Consider the following 21,285-nt stretch of genomic DNA (forward strand, 5'->3'; position numbering starts at 1 on the left):
GTTGCCGACAGTCGCCAACAGGTTGCACCGTTCCCCGCGGCCGCCGCGCGGCCCCTCGGGCGGGGAGCGGCCGGGGGTGGAGTGGGAGCGCGTGTGTGCGAGTGTGTGCGCGCCGTGGCGCCGCCTCCGCCCGCCCCTCGCTCGGTCCCGCTCGCCTGCCGCGGCCGGGCGGCCCTTTCGCGTGTCCGCGCTCCCCCCCTCCCCTCCGCCTCCTCCATTTTGCGAGCTCGAGTCAGTGCCTGGAGCCCGAGTCGCCGCCCGCCCGTCGGGGACGGATTCTAAGTGGGTGGAACAAGACGCCGCAGCCGGGCGGCGCGGCGCCGGGACGGGGGACGCGCGCGGGAGACGGGAGCGGCGCGGGGGCCCGGCTTGTCAGCCGGGAACGGGTGACTTTCCGCGCTAGGGGCTCTCCCCTCCCCCATGGAGAAGAGGGGGCGACTGTTGACTTCCTTCTCCGTGACACGCGCGCCTCCCGCGTCCGCACGCCGACTTGTTTATCTGGCTGCGGTGGGAGCCGCGAGCGGGCGAGCGCGCGGGTGCTGAGGTGAGCGGGGGCTGGGCGAGCGGGCAAGCGGGCGCCCGCGCTGAGGTGAGCCGGACTGGGCGCGCTCCCCTAGGGGCTCGGCAGCCGGGGCGGCCGGACTTGGCAAACTTTTGCTAGCCCGGGGTTGGGGGTGGAGGCTGGCGAGGGCAGGGTGACGGTGACGAAAGGGCCTCGGCGGTGACAGCGCTGGCGCTTCCTCTCCCCGCACCGCCATCCCTGGCCCAGCGCGCTGCCCCGCCGTGGAGCCTCGCGCGCCCCGGCGGGAGTCTGGCGTCCTTTTTGGTTTTTGCTTTTGCCGCAAGCCCTCGGGTCTTCGCTGTCCTCGGAGCCGCGGGGACACCCGCTTTTCCCCGGGGGGAAGGCAGAGCGCCGTCTGGGACCGGCGGGCTCAGGGCGCGCGGCTCCGGGCTGCGGGCTTGTAGGGTGGATTGGGGCTCACAGCCTGCAGCCCAGACTTCGCCCGCCCGGCCTTATCTGCTAGAAGTGGGCGTGCCGCAGAGAACTCAACAGGTCTGGACACATTTCTCCCTTCACCTCGCACCTTTCTCCCTCCTTCTCCCCCAACCCCACCCCCGACCACTTGGGCGCTAGCTTTGGGGCATGATTGCGCGCCTGACTTTTCTGAGTGGTCCCCTTTTAGAAAGAGACCCTCCCTAGCCGCAGTTTTTGATGCAGCGATTTTTATTTATTTATTTTTTTTGACAAGTGCTACTTTGACATTTGAGGTTGCAGCCTCGGTAATTGCGGCCTTACCACTTAAGACCCTGGGCAAGGTTCCTGTGACTAATGTCACAGGGTTATTAACAGTTTTAACTGGGGGATAAATGTCGCTTAAGGGAGCATCTTGTTTTATGAAGTGTTACGGTTTCGGGCTGGAAGGGGCAGTTGTCAAAAAAGCAGGTCTGAAAATTCTTTAAGGTCTATTAGATATCTTACATTTAGAGATCCTTATCAAAGGCATAGGACCGGCCGGGGTTCTGAGAGAGAAGCCCTTTACAGGGAAGAATCCTGGGGTAGGTTCCACCGCTCTCCACCTTCCCTGAATTTCTCTTTCAGAGAAGATGGTCATACTTAATGTCTTGGTACAGGAAAAGTTTACCATTGTATGGGAGGGGATCCCAAATATATTTGTCATAGTCTTTGTCAGCCCCTCAAAACATTTTGATTATTACTAACATACTAGCAATCTGGAGGAATACAGTAAAGGTTTAAAACTACAGAGAGTATTTTTTCTGAGCGTTTTCTTGAATGGGGTTTATTTGAGTTTATATGTGATTTGACTGTCTAGTTTTTCCTGTTTTCCTGGTATTTACATCTTTGGAAAGAAAAATCTTAAACTTATAGGTAAAATATTTTGTACTGAGTATATCAAACAATTTTTAAAAAGGAATACAATTCCATAAATCTTGGTGTTAGGAATTTTAATAAGCTTTGCTCTATTACACTATTTAAATAGGTTAAAATTATAGTGAAGAAGCCAGTACAAATTCTACTCTGTTTTTAAAGATATACATTTTAGGCTTTATATAATATCTACTATTTCTTATCTCCAAAGTTTGAAGGTAGGTGATACTAGACAGGCATATTTATTTGAAAATAGAGTTTCAAAGTAAGAGCCTTTCCCTAGCTCTACAAGATAAGCAGCTCAGCACTGCTTTTTTTTTTTTCAAAAATAAAAATGTGCATAATTCTTGGAGGAACCTTGAAAGGTTTAGAAGTGCTGGGATCGGCACAGGTGAAATTGTCAATCATAAAATGTGCAAACATTTATATTGTAGCATTTATCAAACGGTTTATGTATTGGTTTCCAGAAAGGCAATCACTCAATCGAAAGGGGCTGGAAATGTAAGGATCATGCCTTTAAAAAAAAAAAGTTAAATACTTTGACATCAACTTGAACCTTTACAATAATTGCGTATGACAAATTACAATCCCCATGGTTACCAAATGTGTATGTTTAGCGAGTGGCAGGATAAACAGTCAAATTCAGTTGGTTCAATGTAACTTTGTTGTCTCTGTGCAAATGAGCTGCCTTGCAGATGGGAAACGGGGGTGGGGGGGTATAGCTTTATTTTAAAAGATAGGAACTATTTTTCTGATAATGGAGACTTTGATTTGGGAGTTACCTAAAGGGTTTATTTAATGGGCAGTCTCTTACTAATCGGATCAGAGATAATGTGGTTTTATAGCTTATTATGTCTTTTTTTTTCTTTTTAGTTAATATTTGCCAATGGACTCCAAAGAATCCTTAGCTCCCCCTGGTAGAGACGAAGTCCCTGGCAGTTTGCTTGGCCAGGGGAGGGGGAACGTAATGGACTTTTATAAAAGCCTGAGGGGAGGAGCTACAGTCAAGGTTTCTGCATCTTCGCCCTCAGTGGCTGCTGCTTCTCAGGCAGATTCCAAGCAGCAGAGGATTCTCCTTGATTTCTCGAAAGGCTCCACAAGCAATGTGCAGCAGCTACAGCAGCAGCAGCAGCAGCAGCAGCAGCAGCCAGACTTATCCAAAGCCGTTTCACTGTCCATGGGGCTGTATATGGGAGAGACAGAAACAAAAGTGATGGGGAATGACTTGGGCTACCCACAGCAGGGCCAACTTGGCCTTTCCTCTGGGAAACAGACTTTCGGCTTCTGGAAGAAAGCATTGCAAACCTCAATAGGTCGACCAGCGTTCCAGAGAACCCCAAGAGTTCAACATCTGCAACTGGGTGCGCTACCCCGACAGAGAAGGAGTTTCCCAAAACTCACTCGGATGCATCTTCAGAACAGCAAAATCGAAAAAGCCAGACCGGCACCAACGGAGGCAGTGTGAAATTGTATCCCACAGACCAAAGCACCTTTGACATCTTGAAGGATTTGGAGTTTTCCGCTGGGTCCCCAGGTAAAGACACAAACGAGAGTCCCTGGAGATCAGACCTGTTGATAGATGAAAACTTGCTTTCTCCTTTGGCGGGAGAAGATGATCCATTCCTTCTCGAAGGGGACACGAATGAGGATTGTAAGCCTCTTATTTTACCGGACACTAAACCTAAAATTAAGGATACTGGAGATACAATCTTATCAAGTCCCAGCAGTGTGGCACTGCCCCAAGTGAAAACAGAAAAAGATGATTTCATTGAACTTTGCACCCCCGGGGTAATTAAGCAAGAGAAACTGGGCCCAGTTTATTGTCAGGCAAGCTTTTCTGGGACAAATATAATTGGTAATAAAATGTCTGCCATTTCTGTTCATGGTGTGAGTACCTCTGGAGGACAGATGTACCACTATGACATGAATACAGCGTCCCTTTCTCAGCAGCAGGATCAGAAGCCTGTTTTTAATGTCATTCCACCAATTCCTGTTGGTTCTGAAAACTGGAATAGGTGCCAAGGCTCCGGAGAGGACGGCCTGACTTCCTTGGGGGCTCTGAACTTCCCAGGCCGGTCGGTGTTTTCTAATGGGTACTCAAGGTAAGTCCGAGCTTTTCTGTTTCATAAGGATGGTGAATTTAAGGTAGTTTGGTAAACTTTAGAATTCTTTTATCAGTGTACGTTTTCTAGAGATTGTATCCTTTTGCAAATAACTCAGTACAAATGGTCTTTTGAATGTGTACACGTTAGAACATCAAAAGGACTCATCACAGCATAAGCACTTTAGGTGTTTGGTTAAATAGTAACCGTCTCTCATTGGTCATATTAAAGGTTTTATTGAAAACTAAGTCAGAATTGCTCACTAACAAGTATCTGTAAAAGTCACATTCATCTACACGTATCTTAAGTAAAACTAATATGAAATCAAGAAAACAAGACATCTAGTCATGTAATACATTTATTGTACATATTAATTTAGCTGTATTAGATTATATTACAAGAAAATGCTTGAAGTGTCACCTTTCAATTAGAGGGTTAAGAGCTGGAAGTAGTAATTCGTGAGTATTCAATCTGAACTTTCTGTGTTTGGAAACTGTTAGAGCAACGCAGGGCATAGGGACCTAGACCACAGCATTGGAGTAGCCTGAAGCAGACAGTTGTGTCTGCTCCTTAGCCTCTGTACGGAGGGGGCTGGTGCGCAAAGCTTAGGTCCCTCCCTGCACTCTCATGTTCAAGTCATACAAATGCTGATTTGTATATGTATTTTAGGGGTGAAAAAAAGAAAACGAGGATTGTAGTGATACGAGACAGATTAATCACTAGGGTTTTTGTTTTGTTTTGTTTTTGTAGAAAACAGAGTCCTTTTCTTGCACGTAATCCCGTCAACTTTTTCCTATTACTGGTGCTCATTGTCCCTATTAACTAGTCGTTTGAGGAGATTTTACTTAAAATTCGTAAGAAATGTTTTCAGTGCAATTTCTCACTGTATCCTTATAACTCTTTAAAATTACTTTTTTCTGAAGGTTATCCAGACACTGACATACTGAAAGTTATCTCTTTCCTCTACATGTAAAGAAACTTATTGGGAAAATTAGATTTAGGCTATTTTCTATTTTTGAAATAGCTTTATCTTATCAAGAGGAAGGAAAAGTCACCTTTTCTCTTATGTACTCTAAGAGATGGAAAGTTAATGTTTATACTACCTATTAGTAGTGATTACGAATCTATTACTCAATAATTCGTTGTCCCTTTTGGGGGGGGGTAAACTATTGCAGCATTTTAACTTTCTGAATTAGGGGTTTAAAATACTCCCAGTAAGGAAACTTAAATAGTTTCTTATTGCATACACGGTGTTTTCCAAATGTTAATACGCAGTCTGTGTTTTAAAATTTCAATCTTAAACTTTTGACAGTAGATTTCATGTGGTTGACTTTCATAAAAGAATAATTATAATTGACTTGATTATCTATAGAGAGCTGTTAAATTGATTTATAAACATGTGATTACACAAGGAAAAAATAATACATTTAGAAAATTTCTTACCCTGAAAACTATTGTAAAACTTCACTTCTAATTATAAGAAAAAAAATAGTGGAACCCAAACTTAATTTGCATGCACGGTGAATTTTCATTAAGACATAAAATCTGGGCTATGAATAATGAGTCTTACCCCGAGATCATTAAATGATTTGAATACTTTAACTTTTACACTTAATGACATATAAAATGTTCATGTTGGGCCTCTGCCCTTACCAGAGATAGGCAAGGCTGTGACGATGTGCCGCTTCAGAGATTCTTTCATGTCCAGGAAATGATTAATTTATACTGACATATGATTTGGATTTTAATCACTAGTCTCTCTTCGCCAGGCAGAATACCTTAACGGGGACGATGGGCGGTGCTTGCAAGTTTTACACTTAGCACTGAGAACCGCCATTACCCAGAACAAAGCTTCACCCAAATAAATTGAGACAATGTTTCCTTTCTATTATTGAATTCTTCTATTGTTTCCAAGCTGCAGCCCTGGCAGAACTGAAATTGGTTGCTCTCTATATAAGATGCACAGTAGTTGCCAAACATTAGCTATGATCAGTGACCCTGAGTCATCAGCCACTAAGTCAACATGCTGAGGCCACAGCTTGATTGAATACTCTCTGACTTCAGACAGAGAACTAGGAACATCCCTTGGATTTTTAAAGAAGGCATCTGTTTTCATTTGGATTCTTAAATAACTAATATTTTCTCTCCAGAATTTTAATAAAAACCACTTCATATTATATTTGAGAGAGAAGACGATTTCTACAGATATTCCAGTATACCATGACATTAGGTTAACATATTAAGTTGTAAAGTTAAGAATATCGTGATTAAGAATTTTGTTTTGTTTTTAAGGTTTAGATTCATTGGTGGTAAAACAAGGTAATGGTTATTGATTCTCAGATCCATTCTTAGTAAAATGAACTTCCAAGTCTATCGGTACAAATTAAAATTCAGTGAGTTAACATAAACCTAATTGAAGCAGACACACGTCTATGTAATTTGATTTTCTTCCACTGTATTTCGCCTCTGCATTAATAATGTACATTGCAGAAAATAAGCAGGAAGAACTGAAGGGTTTTCGGTGGAATTTGAGCTTTTAGGGATCCTGTTGAAATTTTGTTTGAAAGGTGAGGCGGTTAGAGAAAAGGACAAATGCAAGATGGATTTGTAAACTCCGTCTCCGTGGGCAGGGCTTTGCTGATTGGTGTTTAGTGAAGATATTAATGGAGTCACTTTGGACATCTCTCGTTACTGGTCAGATCTGTGTCAAGTGTTATAAAAGTAATGAGATTGAAAAATTATAGGAAGTTGGGCTGAGTGAAACACATTTTGCCCCTCTCTCAATTTGCTTATTAACCACAGGCTAGATGTTTTCTGAGGAGACAGAGTGTAAAGGGAAGAGTGAAACTAGCCTTTTACTTTGAGAGGTACTTGTTTAATGTCTTACCTTGTTCCTTGCCTTCTAAAGATTCTGACAGTGGGGGGTCCAGTGGTGTTTTGAGCTTACTGTTTCTTGATATCCACTTATATAAAATGATTTCTGAATGTGATTTGCTTGTGAGCATACACTTATTTTCCTATATATTGTTACCTTTATGGTAGAATCGCTTCCTCTTTTTAAAGATCAGTACGACTGATTTTAAGAGAAATGTAAGCTATTGTGTACTCAGGTGTGTCACATTAGTGTTGGAATGACTAATACAGAAATGTAATAAGCCTTCAGTCAGCTCTTAATGGAATTCTTGTAGTGTTTCTTTGGCTAATCCTTGTATATTTTTAATTAACTATTTAACTTGTATTCATAATGTTATTTTGTTTTTTCTATTTCTGCCTATAAATTTTCTTGCCCATTTTCCATGTAGTACTGAATGTTTATGAATTTTGTGACCTGTTCTGAAACATTCTTTGTTCAAATGAGGATGAAGCACAGTTACAGTAGATGGAAGAATAGGAAGGGAAAGCTCACTTCAGAGGCCTCTGAGATTTTCTGAGGAGAGAGAGTGTATTAAGTGGTATTTTTTCCATGAGTGCCAGTGTGAAAGGCTAAGCATTAAATTCTTGGTGAGTTATGTAAGCCTCGGTGCACTCTAGCCTGGTTATATTAGGAAGCCTTCATTTAGATTTTGGTTAGGTCTACAGCACAATTCTTCAGATACATTTCTCTCTTTAATAGTTGCACATATTTAGTTGTTATGAGGTGTGGACTCTGCTGTGTGGGGAGGCTAAACAGCCTTAACCGTTCATGCTGAGTAGTGTTTGCTCCTCTGCAGCCATCTTGGGAATATTTTTGTCTAAAGTAATTGTTTAATACAGTATGGCTGGTTGCCAAATGAATACGTATTTGTTTTTGTAGTTGTGAGGTGTGCAGACGATAACTTGGTGAATTCCATTGCATAAAGAATGTTTAAGGAATGTGTTGGTGGAGTAAGCTACAAGCAGAAGAAAAAAAAAAAAAAACAAAACAAAACAAAAAGCAAACCCTCACTCCTTGGTCTTTACAGAAGACGCCAATTATTTCAGTCTGCAGCTTCATCCAGCCATCTGCTCTCATTTCTCCTGCCTTGGCTTTGTATGTGTCAAGTTCTCCTAAGGGGAACTTATATTTTAAAACAAATCCCTAAAGTGTTTCTTTTGGATCCTGTGATGACTCCTGTATTTGGGTGCAACCTTTCATGATTACATTTTTTTTATACATTACAAGGGTAAATGAAGCTAGTGGATTCAACCCCTACCTGGTAGGGGAGGGGCAATGAGAGAAGCAACAGAGGCTTGTAATAGACGGAGAAACATAATTTCAAGGACAATTTCAAAAAATCATTTGGATCAACTGTTGCTCTTCAACTGTTAAAAGCTGTTTGCACTATGAGGAACGTTGGCAATGATGCTTTCCTGTGAGGTGCTAAGAGTGGCAAAGAAACAAACGTTTCTGGTTATGATGTTTCTTGTGATATTTTATCACCAAAATAAAGTCAAGATTGATGCCAAGATTAATTTCATATTTTCTCCATTTTAAGTGGTTATTGAAGAAAATGTGATGATTTGAACTCAGTTAAAATAATCATGGTGCCTTATGTTGCTACAACCATTTCATAGGTCAAATTGTACTTTTTTTTTTTTTTTTTGGTTTTTTTTTTTGGGAGCTGGGGACCAGCAACCAGGGCCTTGCGCTTCCTAGGTAAGCGCTCTACCACTGAGCTAAATCCCCAGCCCCAGAGGTACTTTTTACATATAAACATGCCTTATGCTACCATAGCCACTTCCTATTTCATAGTGCACTTTTACTTTTAAACATTTCTTTATAAACGATCAACCGACTGTGGAGCACAACCCTTTCCGTGTGTTACATGCTTTTCTGTTAGTATGTTGAGTAATAGGCAAATGACAGCGTAAACGATTGGATTCTGTAAGTACTAGATAGCCACTTAAACGATTTATATTGCAATAGAATCCTTAAAACCAGTTATTTTAAATGAAAGGGTGTTGTCCTTTAAGTTACTCTCTGAGCCAATTTAAATATTAATAGCCTACTTTGGCTGAGCTGTGTGCTTAAACATACTTATTTAGAGTAACCCAGCTATTAATTTTAAGTACTTCAGAATACTTTTCTCAACTTAGCAAGCTTCAGCAAGATTTATAGTGTCTGTAAGACAATATGTTTAATAAGGTAGTTGTATATATGTATATATATATATATATATAGTGTGTGTGTGTGTGTGTGTGTGTGTGTGTGTGTGTGTGTGTAGAGGAGAAAGGTTGGATTATATGACTTACAGGTTTATACATTATTTTCCCTTGAATTTTTATTTTTATTTTTGTTAGTAATTTGAGTTAATAAATATGTACTATTTGGAACTTACAAAGTTAAAGCTTATTATATTTACTTTTAAAATAATGAACTAGCCTTTATTCTAGTTTATTTCATAAGTTTCCACAATAATATTTAGCCATGGCTATTATGAAAGTATATTTGATAGCCAAATTTTGAAAGCTATTGTGAAATGATATCCACTTTAGTACATGATTTATTATTTTATGTTGGGGCAATGTAGTGACTTATGACCTTATGATTGTCACATGAACTTTAATGCTTTTCTGGTTTGCTATGGACACTTTCCTGTTGTCATATTTTTATGTTTGGTTTTATAATTGTGATTTCAACCTTCCTTAATATTCATTTGTAAAATTGGATTCCTTTCCCCCTACATCTCTTCTGAACAATTTGATTTGGATATTCAATAACTGTAATAGTAGACAAACAAAACAACCTGCGTTCTAAGGCTAAACTAAACCAATCTATGATTTTGGTTAACAGTGTGTTTTGACTTTCTTTATGTCAAAATTTATTAAAACAGCATTGGGTCTGTGTGTTTGTGTAAAAATTTGCAATTCTCTTATTGATTTGATAGGTCATGATATACTAAAGACTGCTTCTTGACATTTTCTTTGAATAGTATCAAGTACAAGACCAAAAAAATGAACTTAGAGTTGAACTTTTATTATATAGGGCTTAAAATTATATTCTTGATAACACATAAAATGGGAATGATGTGGTAGTTGGACCCAAGAAGTGGGCCCTTGAGTTCTCAAAGCTTGTTCTATGTGTTAAGAAATCTTCTATTCCCATCCCCATACCACTTTCCAATGAGAAATGGAGATCATGGCAGTACTTAGGAAAGACCACACACTTGCCAGCCACTGTGCAGCCTGCTGGGACTGCCCTATTGGCAGCTATTTGAACCTTAGCATCCAGGGCTCTTCCAGGGTCTAAAACATAAGTAATTGACAGAATACTGACCAAGCGGGTACTTCATAACAGTCACTGGTTCTTTCCTAGTGTTAGTAGGCTTTCTGGTGATTGAACACTAATTACTTGACAGCACATGCTACATACACTGTGCTACATACACTCTGTTACATACACCATGCTAAGTTCATGCTATACACTTCTCGTACATTCATCTCATATAATGTCTTAATTCTTTGACATTCTTTATTCTACTTGTTACATTGAGTTTCTGAGTCTGTCAGGGTCCGTGTAGGACAAAAGCAGCTGTTACCTGAATTTTACAAGTGGGAAATTTTAAGACATTTAAAGAAAAAAATTAGGAAACAGTAATGCTGATCTGAGAGGAATTAGTTATTATTTGATGTGTTAGAAATCCTTCAACAATCTTTAACACTAATTGTCCAACAGTGAGAAAGAGAGAGAGAGATGACCAAGCCTCTGCTAATATGTGTCTGTAGTCACTTACGATTCCTGTAAGTTTCATTTAGAGTACCCAGCACTACTACTGGATAGAATATGTAGGTGCCAGGCTATCAAGGGTTCAGTAGGTACAGGGCTTCTGTGCAAACCTGGTGACCTAAGTTTGACGGCAGAGCCCACGTCACCATGGAAAATGAGAATGTGTTCCATAAAATCCTCCTCTGACTTTCACATGTATGTTGTGCCAAGCCCCATAGCATGTACATGTACATATACATACACAATAAAAATGATAATACCTAAAAATGTAAAAGAATTTGTAGATGCGAGTTTACTTTGAAAATTAAAAAAACATTATTAAAATGCAAGGTAGCTGTTTTAAAGCCCTGGCAGCTCGGTTCAGCTAAAAGCAGGGTAACTCTCACTTGCTAATAATAGTTCAAGTGTCTGCATCTCTAGTGTGGGTATTGCCTCCTCAGAAAAAAGCACTGGAGGCTTTTTCAGTGCCTACTGTGTGTAGCTCCCCAAAGGGTCGCGAATCCATTTTATTTAGACTGCTATCTTTTTAAAACCCAGATAATTATCTTAATATTACATTTTTTCAAGTTTTTTTTTTGTCTTTTTGTAGGGGAGTACCTCTACCAGTAACCCTTTTCCAAGAATTTTGTTACATATTAGATATACCATCTAAATTTAGTAGCTATAGTGATAAACCACGTTGCTGATAAATTCGAGGCTATCCCCTTTCTATTTTTATTGTCTGATATTCTTAGGTAGCCATGCATGCAAAGATAGTTTGTTATTAAGCTTTCAATTTTTAAGAGTCATAAATACTAACACTTTTTCTAGGTGCATAAGTCTGGAGGATTATGTAACTTGCTTAAAGACATTTACTAAATTTTTCTTTGTTGGTTAAAAAAGCTGCAGTAAGGGCTAGTGAGAAGGCTTAGCAGTTAAGGGGACTTGACTGTCTTGCAGGGGGCCCGAGTTCTCTTCCCAGCACCCACATCATCAGCTCACAACTGCATCTGCGTCTGGTTTCAGTGATCTCACACCTCTGGTGTGATCTTTAGGCAACTTCACAGCTGTGTACCGACCCGTATGTATGTATGTATGTATGTATATATGTATGTATGTATGTATGTATGTATGTTTGTATGTATGTATGTATATACATATATACACATACAAATGCATGTATATACATTCATGTCTGTGTGTGTTTTCATTGTATTGTCAAGTATGGAAAATGACAGTTTAAATAGATAAATAGATTATTGTAAAACCTGATTTTGCAAATAGAAACATTGAAAAAGTTTAATTAGAACATTATATGAAACATCTCATCTGAATCCCAGCTGGGTTTATGAAGGACAAAATTTGAGAGTAGAATAGTTTTTAAAAATATTTTCCCCAAAATAGGAAAATCAAGAATAAATGTTTGATTTCTGAGTCTCCCACCTTGAGAGGCTGTGTTGTTGCTGCTTTTCTTTTGAAGCCATCTTGAGACACCTTGTAAACCATAAAGAAAAACGACCGCATTAAACTGTAGTACTACACTGTATTAAACTGTAGTACTGCACTGTATTCTTAACCAGAGAATGTTATTTCTTCATTTGATCACTTATGTGTAAACCAGTCTTGGGTTATAATATTTGTTTCTGTTGAGGATTATTTATGAGTTCGGCTAGGGTGTTCCCTTCTCCTCCTCTTCCTTGTCCCCCTTGCCGTCTTCCTCTATAAAACAGGCTATTGTGTAGTGCAGGCTGACCCCAAGCTTGTCTTAGCCTCCACATGCCAGGCCCATGCGTTCCTTCACAGCAGAGGGTGGTTTGAATATGCTTCGCTTCCCTACCCTCAAGCAGGTGGTGCTCCATGGTTAAGTCCTGGTTTGTGCTTTCTTTTAAGTTATAAAGGAATTTAAGTAAACAGCTTACATACTTCTTATTTTAGTATCGTGCAGAAAAAGTAAAGACTACTTACTTCTAAGCCTGATTTTTTTTTCTCTCTCTCGTGTTTATTTTATGTTCAAGAAAGAAGGCCTATCTTTGGCTTCAACTTGAAAGGAATTTGGTGACTACAGATATGGAGTAAATACAGTGTGAATTCCTACAATAATTTTCAAAGTATTTGAGGCCCTTATTCCAGCTTCTCCATGTCCTAGAGAATTAACCATTTGTCACTGTAGCCAACAGGTCAAGTACACTAAAGTTATTTATACTAATAAAATAGTCTTGAGTTATAGGTTCAGTGTGAAATTCAAATATTTTCTACTTTTAGTCCTCAAAATATACTAAGGAAACTTAGCTTCTACTGACAGCCATTTAGGAACTACACAACAACAATTTTCATCTCAAGTCCTACATGCATTTATTTTTCTGTTTATTGTTGACAGCCTTTGAAATCATGACACATGCTGTAGCAGTCAGGTAGAATGTCTTTTGTGTAAACATTGTGTTAGAACTGAAATTCTTTTGACAGAGCTTCTTTCTTGAGAATAGTCTAGGAACTTTTTTTTATATCTGTATTTAAAACAAGCTAGTTTCTTAAATATTTGTTATTCTTCCCCAGAATATGCCAGATTTCAGTGGCTAAGAAATAGGGACAAAGAGCCATCATCATGATATGACAGTATTAAAGTCTCTGGGCACTAGAGCTTAATATAATCTAAGGAGAAATGTTGTTGAGGAAGAGGGGAATATGCAGAGTAACTCCAAGGCTTAATTTACTGGTAACGAATGACCATTTGATCAGTAGCGTCATTAGACAGAGAGAGCCACAGTGCTCTAATAACACCAGACATATTCAAAGAAAAAATAAGGAAGCCAGAAGGCAAGGTTAGAAAGCCATAAAAATAAAAGAAAATGAAAAATTTAAATTTCTGTCTGGTGACTGGCTAAGTTTGGTTTCTGTATGCCTTAGCTTCTGTATGGGCACAGGGACATCCCTAAGAAGCCTAGTGATGTCATTATGTTTGTAAAAGGAGGAGCTGCAAAGATATTCTAGGAAGCAGTTCTGAGAAGGGTGGGTGGGAGGGTACTAGAGCATCACAGACAGAGGTCTTCCATTGCACCTGCACGGGCAAATGCTTGCTGAGCTGGGGCCCAAGTGAGCGAACCCCTGTAAAGAAGACAGTGATCAGAGCCTGCTGGAGAACAGAGTGGACAATGTTCACACCTCTTCCTCTTTCCTCCCAGTTTGCTTTTTTAAGTGTTTGCCTGAAGAAGGCGTGTCCCCTTGCTGGAGATGGAGTACCTGATTGTAGGGATAAATCAGGAGTGAAGGTCCATTCAGCTGTTGGCAGTGAGAAGGGGTGAGAGGCAGTAGGAAGAGGATGAAAAGTGAAAACTGATCCCTTTGTTAAGAATGAGCCAAGTACAGACTGAAGTCATGGTGAAATAAAGTAGTATGTATGACCGTATGTTACCCTAACACTGTGCATTCAAGACCGTTCCCTGGCCTAAGACTCATTTTCTCAGCACCAATGTGGGGATGTCTCCGTATTCTCTAAGAGGAATATGGTTGTCGTTCTAGGTCCCCTGGCACATGGTCTAAGCCTGGAGAACTTTTATCTGAAATATTTTCCCCAAATATCTATGTATTCCCTGCCCTTCTTTATTTAGGTCACAGGTAAATGTCTCTTGCGTAAGAGAGACCTCTGTCTCAGTCTCCAACTGCACACGTTTCACGCCTTGTTTCTTCCCCTCTGCTGTATTTAGGAACCTTGTGTCCTGTCCATTACAGGTTTGCTCCACTCCCAACTCCCAACTCCCAGCACCCAAAGAGTAGGACACAGATGCCGCATACACAAAGGAGCAAACAGCATGGAAATCAGGAAGAAAGCCCAGACGTTAGTCTAAAAATCCAGCCTTAACAGAGCAGTTGATGCAAATACACACAACATACGAAATATAAATGGTTTATTGTTATCTGCTTTTAAATTCACTCTAAAGCTTTAAATAGGATTGATTCTTGTCGTTTCTTAACAAATTAAAATTAGGGCAATCAGAGCTAGTAAAATGTTGTGTTTGAGGATGTTTGGTTTGGTTTTGTTTGCTCAACTATATAATCTGCTCCAGAACTTCACATTTAAAATTTTCATAAATGTATACCATACACCTAAATCATACCTGACCCCACCTCATCTCTGCTACTCTGGCTCCCTCCCCAGCGTATCCCCCAAGTCCTCTGCTTTGCAAAGCAGCCCAGGATGTCCCATATGTACATGGCTGTGGGGTTTATGTGTCCTGTTGAGAACAGATTATCAGCAGATGAGCCGAATGCACTCATTTATACTGCCTTACCTAGAAAGGGAGGCTGTTGTTTCAGATAGATAGTTTGTAACACTGAACAGTCTAGAAGAGGAGTGTGGCCCATTTTCTCTCAATTACAAAATTGTCTTTCTTCCACTTATAGATGTTTGCAGTTTGATTTATTGTACAATAGTATCATTGACCTAAAAGGTTAGTAGAAGGATCTGTCTTCTAAGTATTTCAGAAAACTATCTAATTTGGCAAAGACAAACGACAATAGTAATAATAATAGTAGTAGTAGTAGTAGTAATAATAATAATAATAATAATAATAATAATAATAATAATAATAATAATAATGCTGCCAAGCCACAGAGGGCTTACTATTGAAAGAGAAATTGATGAGATCTTTCAAGAGTGAGCTTCTCTACTGTTGAAGGAACCATTGAGGATGGACCACGGAGGACAGGGCTTTTGAGGGCATCCAGAAATCAGTCACAAACAACTCGGTGAATATCTGGAGAATTAAGAGACAAGAATCTTAAAATGGGACGAGGAGAAAGTATTTTTTGCCATTGTAGGCTCCAGTAAATACCCTTTCTAAATCTTCCCTGCAGATCAAAGATTAGATTCCAAAACTGGATTACTGTCAAGAGTTCAGTGCAATTAAAATCTTAACAGTTGTATACAACTAATGTTGTTTTCAACGTGGGCCATGCTGGCATTAAATAAACTCTTGATTTTCCTGTCTCAATCTCTATTCCTTGTGCTGGGACTTCAGGTGTATGCCACCACACCAAGTTCCAATTGAACTTTTCACACGGAATCAAGTGTCACTTGGCTTTTCTTTGTAATAAAAACATATACATTATGATTACAAATTGATATCTTGCCATAAGTCCCAAAGTTGATTATAGTACACCAGTGTGCCATTTGACACATTGCTGTGGCAGCCTGGGCTCTTTCTCTGCTTCGGACGTTCTCTAACCATTTAGATCAGTCTAATGAAGCAGTCTGTGCCTTCCTCCCCTTGTACTGCTTGGCCACAGCAATCCATTCTCACATTCTGTAGTCATGTTCCCTTTATAGATGCCAGGAGACATGGGGGAAATCAGAAGCCCCTATTGGGGTTATTAGGCTCGTTAATAAAATAATTATAGAATGGACTCAAAGTCAAGGGTGATTTTATTGAGTTTAAAAGAACCTAGGCAGACAAACTATAAATGTCTGCAGCGTCCTAGAGGAGGAGAATGGAGAAGGGAAAGCCGTGCCATTGGAGTCAGCATGGAGAGCAGACACAGGGTGGGAGGGAGATGATGCCTAGGGAACAGAAGAAGAGAAGAAGTTACCCTTTGTAGTGACTTCATAGGCAGACTCAGGAAATTGCATGCCATATAAACTACTGTGCCAGGGGTGAGATTTCATTAATGAAAAAAGTAATGTCTCCCGTCTCTTTGACATAGTAAGATAGGCCTCCCCTCCTGTGTAGGCCGGGAGCCAGGTGATTCTCTAGGTCTTATTGGAATGTTAGGGATCCACTAGGACAAAGATTGTATTCTCTTGGCTAGATGGCTTCTTTCCTCATAGGCCTCCATTGCTACTCTAACTGTAACTGCTGACCACGCACTTTTGTTTGGCTTTTCACCTGGCTCAGTGATTAGTGCATAGTACGTGCCCAGTACATGTGTCTTCACATACTGTTTCCTTATATACATGTATGTGGGCGTGTATGTGTGAGTCTGCTGTTTCTGTTCAACATGTGCTTTGTTTTGGTTTTTGGTGGTGGTTGTTTTCTGGGTTCAAGTGATCTTTCTCTGCTTTAGTTTGCTGAGTAGCTGGGACTACAGATGTGTGCCTCCCAAACTGGATCTGTGTGTAGGTGGGGGGCAGGGCAGCACCTGTGTGCAATCGCACATGTGCCTGTATCTGACTACTCTTTTTAATAACATCCAGTCTAAGGGGCAAGGAATATTTTCACTGTAGCACCTTAGCATGTAAAATACCCAATGTAGATCAGTTGTTTGAACAAGATCCACAGTAAGGAGGAAGAAAATAGCATGAATTTGCCTTAAATATACTTGATTCCTCTTAGGAAAAATTGGAATTCTAAGACTCGCTAGCAACGGGGCAACAAAGTACCCACATGGAACGCTTCCTGTTTGTGGGGCACCATTCTCATAGTTGTAAAATTGAATGCATGTCTGCTATGGATGTTACATTTAAAGTTCTTGTAGGAAACAGATTTTAAAAGGTATCTAGTTTCAGTGGAGACTATGAACCATTTTGCTGGGTGTTTACTAGCCTGAGAGGGGTAGCCTGACAGAGTAACTGCTTGTGGGCAAACAAACCTCATGGACCCCTCTCTTTGCATTTAGGAGACAATAGATGGTGATTTGCATGTTGATGAGTAAAGGTTCTTCACAGTACATATGTCACCAAGGAGTGTTCTATTACTGTTGTGGTAGAACGTGTGGTAGAAACATGGAATTCCAAGATGGAACTAGGCTTGGCGTCTTATCATTTCATAGGAGAAAACCTAGACCTGGCACAATTAGTATCATATTGTAGGTCAGACTTTTCTTGGCTTGAATCTATTAAATTCTATGTGACCTTGGTTAACTTTATAGTCTATAAACCTGTTTCTTCACTTTTGATATGGACACAAGGAGACACTGCTGGAGAATCATGCAATACAGTATGGCACTTATACAGCACCCATGAAACATTAGCACTTATTCTTAGTGATGTTGCTTCAGACTAGAGAGTCTCTCGTGACTTAAATGCTGCATGAGCAGTTTGGCCACTGCACCATGCCACTGCTCATAAGTGAGTCTTAGTGACAATTCCTAAGATGTGTTCATTATGACTTTAAATTTAACAGTATTATACTTAAGTAACGGAGGCCTTAAATTCTGGTAGTGTTTTCAGATGTATATTTTGACTTAAATATGAAGGAGAACTAAAAGAAAAAAATGTACTTGTGATAGATGTTAAAAGGAGTGCTTCCTGTTGGGATCTCTCTCTATTTTACCCCTTCCATTTTCCCACTCAACCACGAGTTGTGGAGAGTCACTCACAACTACTTGCCCTTCTTATAACTTGAAAGAAGGTGAATCAGGATCACAATCTGAAGAAGAGAAGCCTCTCTCCTAGCTTCACACATTCTTAAGAGGATTCAAAATAAGTTCACTTCATGCTGTGGGATCCCTTCATAGCTTTCAGTTTCTTCTGAAGAGAATAATTCTTTTAAAGTCATATAGCACAGCCTTATTAAAAGACTTTCCTATGCTTCGATATAAGTTAAATCCCACAGTTAAAAAAGACTTGGTTTCCTGGGGAATTGGCGATTAAGGACCTGAGTTTTGACTCTCAGAAACTACATAGTGGTACATGCGCATGTGAATGCACCCACACACACACCCAAACACAAACAAAACTTTTACTTTCTTCATGTAGGTTTTCTAATATGTAACAGTTCATGCTATTGACTAAATTTATTATATATATTGAAACATTTGTGACATTCTATGTTTCAGCCTTAATTCCATTAAGTCAAAGATTTGTCAAACATTTCTTTTAGTGTCAAGGTTTTCCAGTTTTGGAGACTTTCAGAGGCAACCTTTGTTTACCCGGTTGCTCAAAGCAAACTTGTCTGATAACTTGTATAAGCTGCTATCTGCCGTGTGTGAAATCAGCTAAAAATGTAGTGGCTTTCACATAACACTCATTTATTATTCTTTATGGATACCCAGGCTAGCTGGTCAGTTCCAATTCTAGCCAAGCTCAACTGACCTCAGCTCAGTTCAGTCAGTATCTTTATGGTCTGTGGTTTGATTTGCTTTAGCAATAAATGGCAACTGCCAGCCTACTTGCCTGAGCTTTTCCTAACTAGAATTCCCAAAGAGCCTGAAAAAGCATGTAGGAATGAGTTTGAGATTTTGACAACTCAGTGCCAGCCACATTTTGTTGGTTGGTTGGTTGGTTTAAGGGAAACCTGGGCAACTGGATTCAGGAGCTGGAAGAACTGTCTGTCGGAAGGAAGATGCTGCAAAGAGGCATGCCAGTAAGAAGCGGGGCTCTTAGAACTGTTTTATTCCCCCTTCCAAGTGAGATCCAAGCTTCCTTGATTGGGTTTTCCTTCTTGTTTAGCACCAACAATGGGAGCGAGGGGCTATCCCAAAATCTATTGCCTGTGTGGGGGATATGTTCTTCTGGCTGGGCTGCCTTGTCTGGCCTCAGTGGGAGAGGAAGCACCTAGCCTCGAAGAGACTTGAAGTGCCAGGGTTGGGGGATACCCAGGGAACCCCCACCTTCTCAGAGGAGAAAGAACATGGGAAATGGGGAAAAGCCTGTGTGTGTGGAATGGGGCAGTGGGGGAGGATGCAAAGTGAATAAGTAAAAAATATATTAAATTGAAAAAGAAAGGGGGCATTTTGTTATTTCGTTTGGTTTCATTTTTTCTCAATTTGTTACAATAGTTACAGGATTTGGTTGCATTAAGGGAAATCTCCTCTAGTTTATGAGATTCTAATCGTTTACACTGTTTTCCCGATGCGAAAAGCAAATCATTGAAAGGGCTTCAAAGTTAGAGACTGATGGAAGTTGAGGTTGCAGCTTTATCATGGTTCAGGCAACTGGTCCCACTTGGTATGTGTGATGGTTGCCTTTCTATGTCAAAAGAATCCATTTTCCTCCAGTCTTAACCAGACATAGATCAAAGGAATCTGAATAACTCCTGCAGTGATAGTACAGTGTTTCTGAATACATTGGTGTTTGTAATATGCTGACCTCAAACTGATCTCAAACTCATCCTCCTGCCTCTGCTTCCCAAATTCTGGGATCACAGGTATGTGCCACGGTGTGTGTGTGTGTGTGTGTGTGTGTGTGTGTGTGTGTGTGTGTGTGTGTGTGTGTGTATCTTTATGTGTACATGTTTTGGGTAGTGCAGGAGTGTATACACACAAGTTTCCTTTTATTATTTCACATCTTCATATGGTTTTAAATTTATAAAATCTTTAAAATTGACAAGTATCATCAGAAGCATTGATCATAAATTTATCCTACTGTTTGTTAAATTAAACTATATCACCTGATTAATTTGTTAAACAGGGAATAAAGAATTACCCAAGCCAACTTTAAGCCAAGTGAGATAATTTAGTGTCATCCTGGAGTCTGGTAGTGTGATGTGCTGGAACCAGTTGTTTACCTTGGCGTTGACATAATGTTGCTGACACCTATGATTTGTAACATTTTACCCTAAGTTATGAGATACTTGAAACCAGGTAGAATATTGAAGGTCCAGGATGCTTAGGAAAAGCAGTAGAAGATGGTCCAATATGACTTGAAGATTCAAGTCTTAGGTCCAAGTACAGCTGTGTCTCTTTTTTGACTTCCACTGCTTTGTAATCACTTGGCTTCATTTATTTCTGTAAAATTCTCTGGTCAGCCTGAGGCTGAGGAAAATAATGTTTTAAAAAAATTAATGCTTAGTTATGATCCTGAAAAGGTAGTGTTGTAGTCCTTACCCTAGAATACTGTGCCAAAGTGAAAGGCCTCTCCTAGTTGAATATAGATTAGTTACTGAAACTGATGGACTTCCTTAAAAACATGTTCTGTTGTACTAGATCTAATAGTTTTTAAATTTTTATGATATATAATAACACACAAGGGGGAAAGTACCTCTAAATTATAGGTATTGTTTCAAAAATAATAAGCAACATCTATTGGAGTCTATTATAATTTACTTCATTACCTTTATTTAAGTGGTTTTAACTTGATGTATGGAATCACGTTAGGTGATTGTTGTTGATTGATTGGCTATATCCTTGTCATTGAGGCCCAATCTTACATAAAACTCACAGTGATCCTCCTGCCCCAGCCTCCTGAGTGATAAGATTACTGGCATGCACTGTCTCTCACTGTCACAACCTAGTAGTTTTGTTTGCTTTTTTTAAACATTATGTTCCTAAGATACATTCATGTAAACAGAAACGTATTTATACAGATTTTTTTTTTTTATTGAATATACCTGTCTGTTCTCAGTGGACACTTGGTTACCAGAGGTTTTGTTTCGTTTGGGTTTTTTGGTATGTTATTTTGAACAATGTTGCTATGAAAGTGTCTGATGTCTGCTGAGTTTTTATCTAAAAATGGAATACATAGGCCTTAAGGTAAGCAGAGCAGTCACCCGAGCCAGACACTGCGAAGCTGCCCTCTAGCAGAGCGTGGGCTGCAGAACCGCCATGTCAGTACTTACCATTTGTCTTCCCCTTGTGGTAGTACCAGAGGTATGACATACTCATGTTTCCGTCCCCATGTTACAATTTAAATAGCACTTTTAAAAGTTTACAAATAAGGCTGGGCCATTCCCTTCCTCCACCTTTTTCTCCCTCATTCT

The 21,285-nt window shown here is 40.0% G+C and overlaps 1 protein-coding gene across 1 annotated transcript in view; it reads left to right on the forward strand.

The window, feature by feature from the left end:
* Positions 1-202: 202 nt before the first annotated feature.
* Positions 203-21,285, forward strand: part of Nr3c1 (nuclear receptor subfamily 3 group C member 1) — a 91,031-nt gene continuing 69,948 nt past the window's right edge. The window contains 3 exon segments of the mRNA XM_032885898.1: positions 203-544; positions 2,762-3,153; positions 3,156-3,990. Of these exon segments, the coding sequence (XP_032741789.1) occupies positions 2,775-3,153; positions 3,156-3,990 (1,214 nt within the window). The 5' untranslated portion in view covers positions 203-544; positions 2,762-2,774.

The sequence above is a fragment of the Rattus rattus genome, chromosome 15 (genome assembly GCF_011064425.1).
Source record: "Rattus rattus isolate New Zealand chromosome 15, Rrattus_CSIRO_v1, whole genome shotgun sequence".
NCBI classification, from domain to species: domain Eukaryota; kingdom Metazoa; phylum Chordata; class Mammalia; order Rodentia; family Muridae; genus Rattus; species Rattus rattus.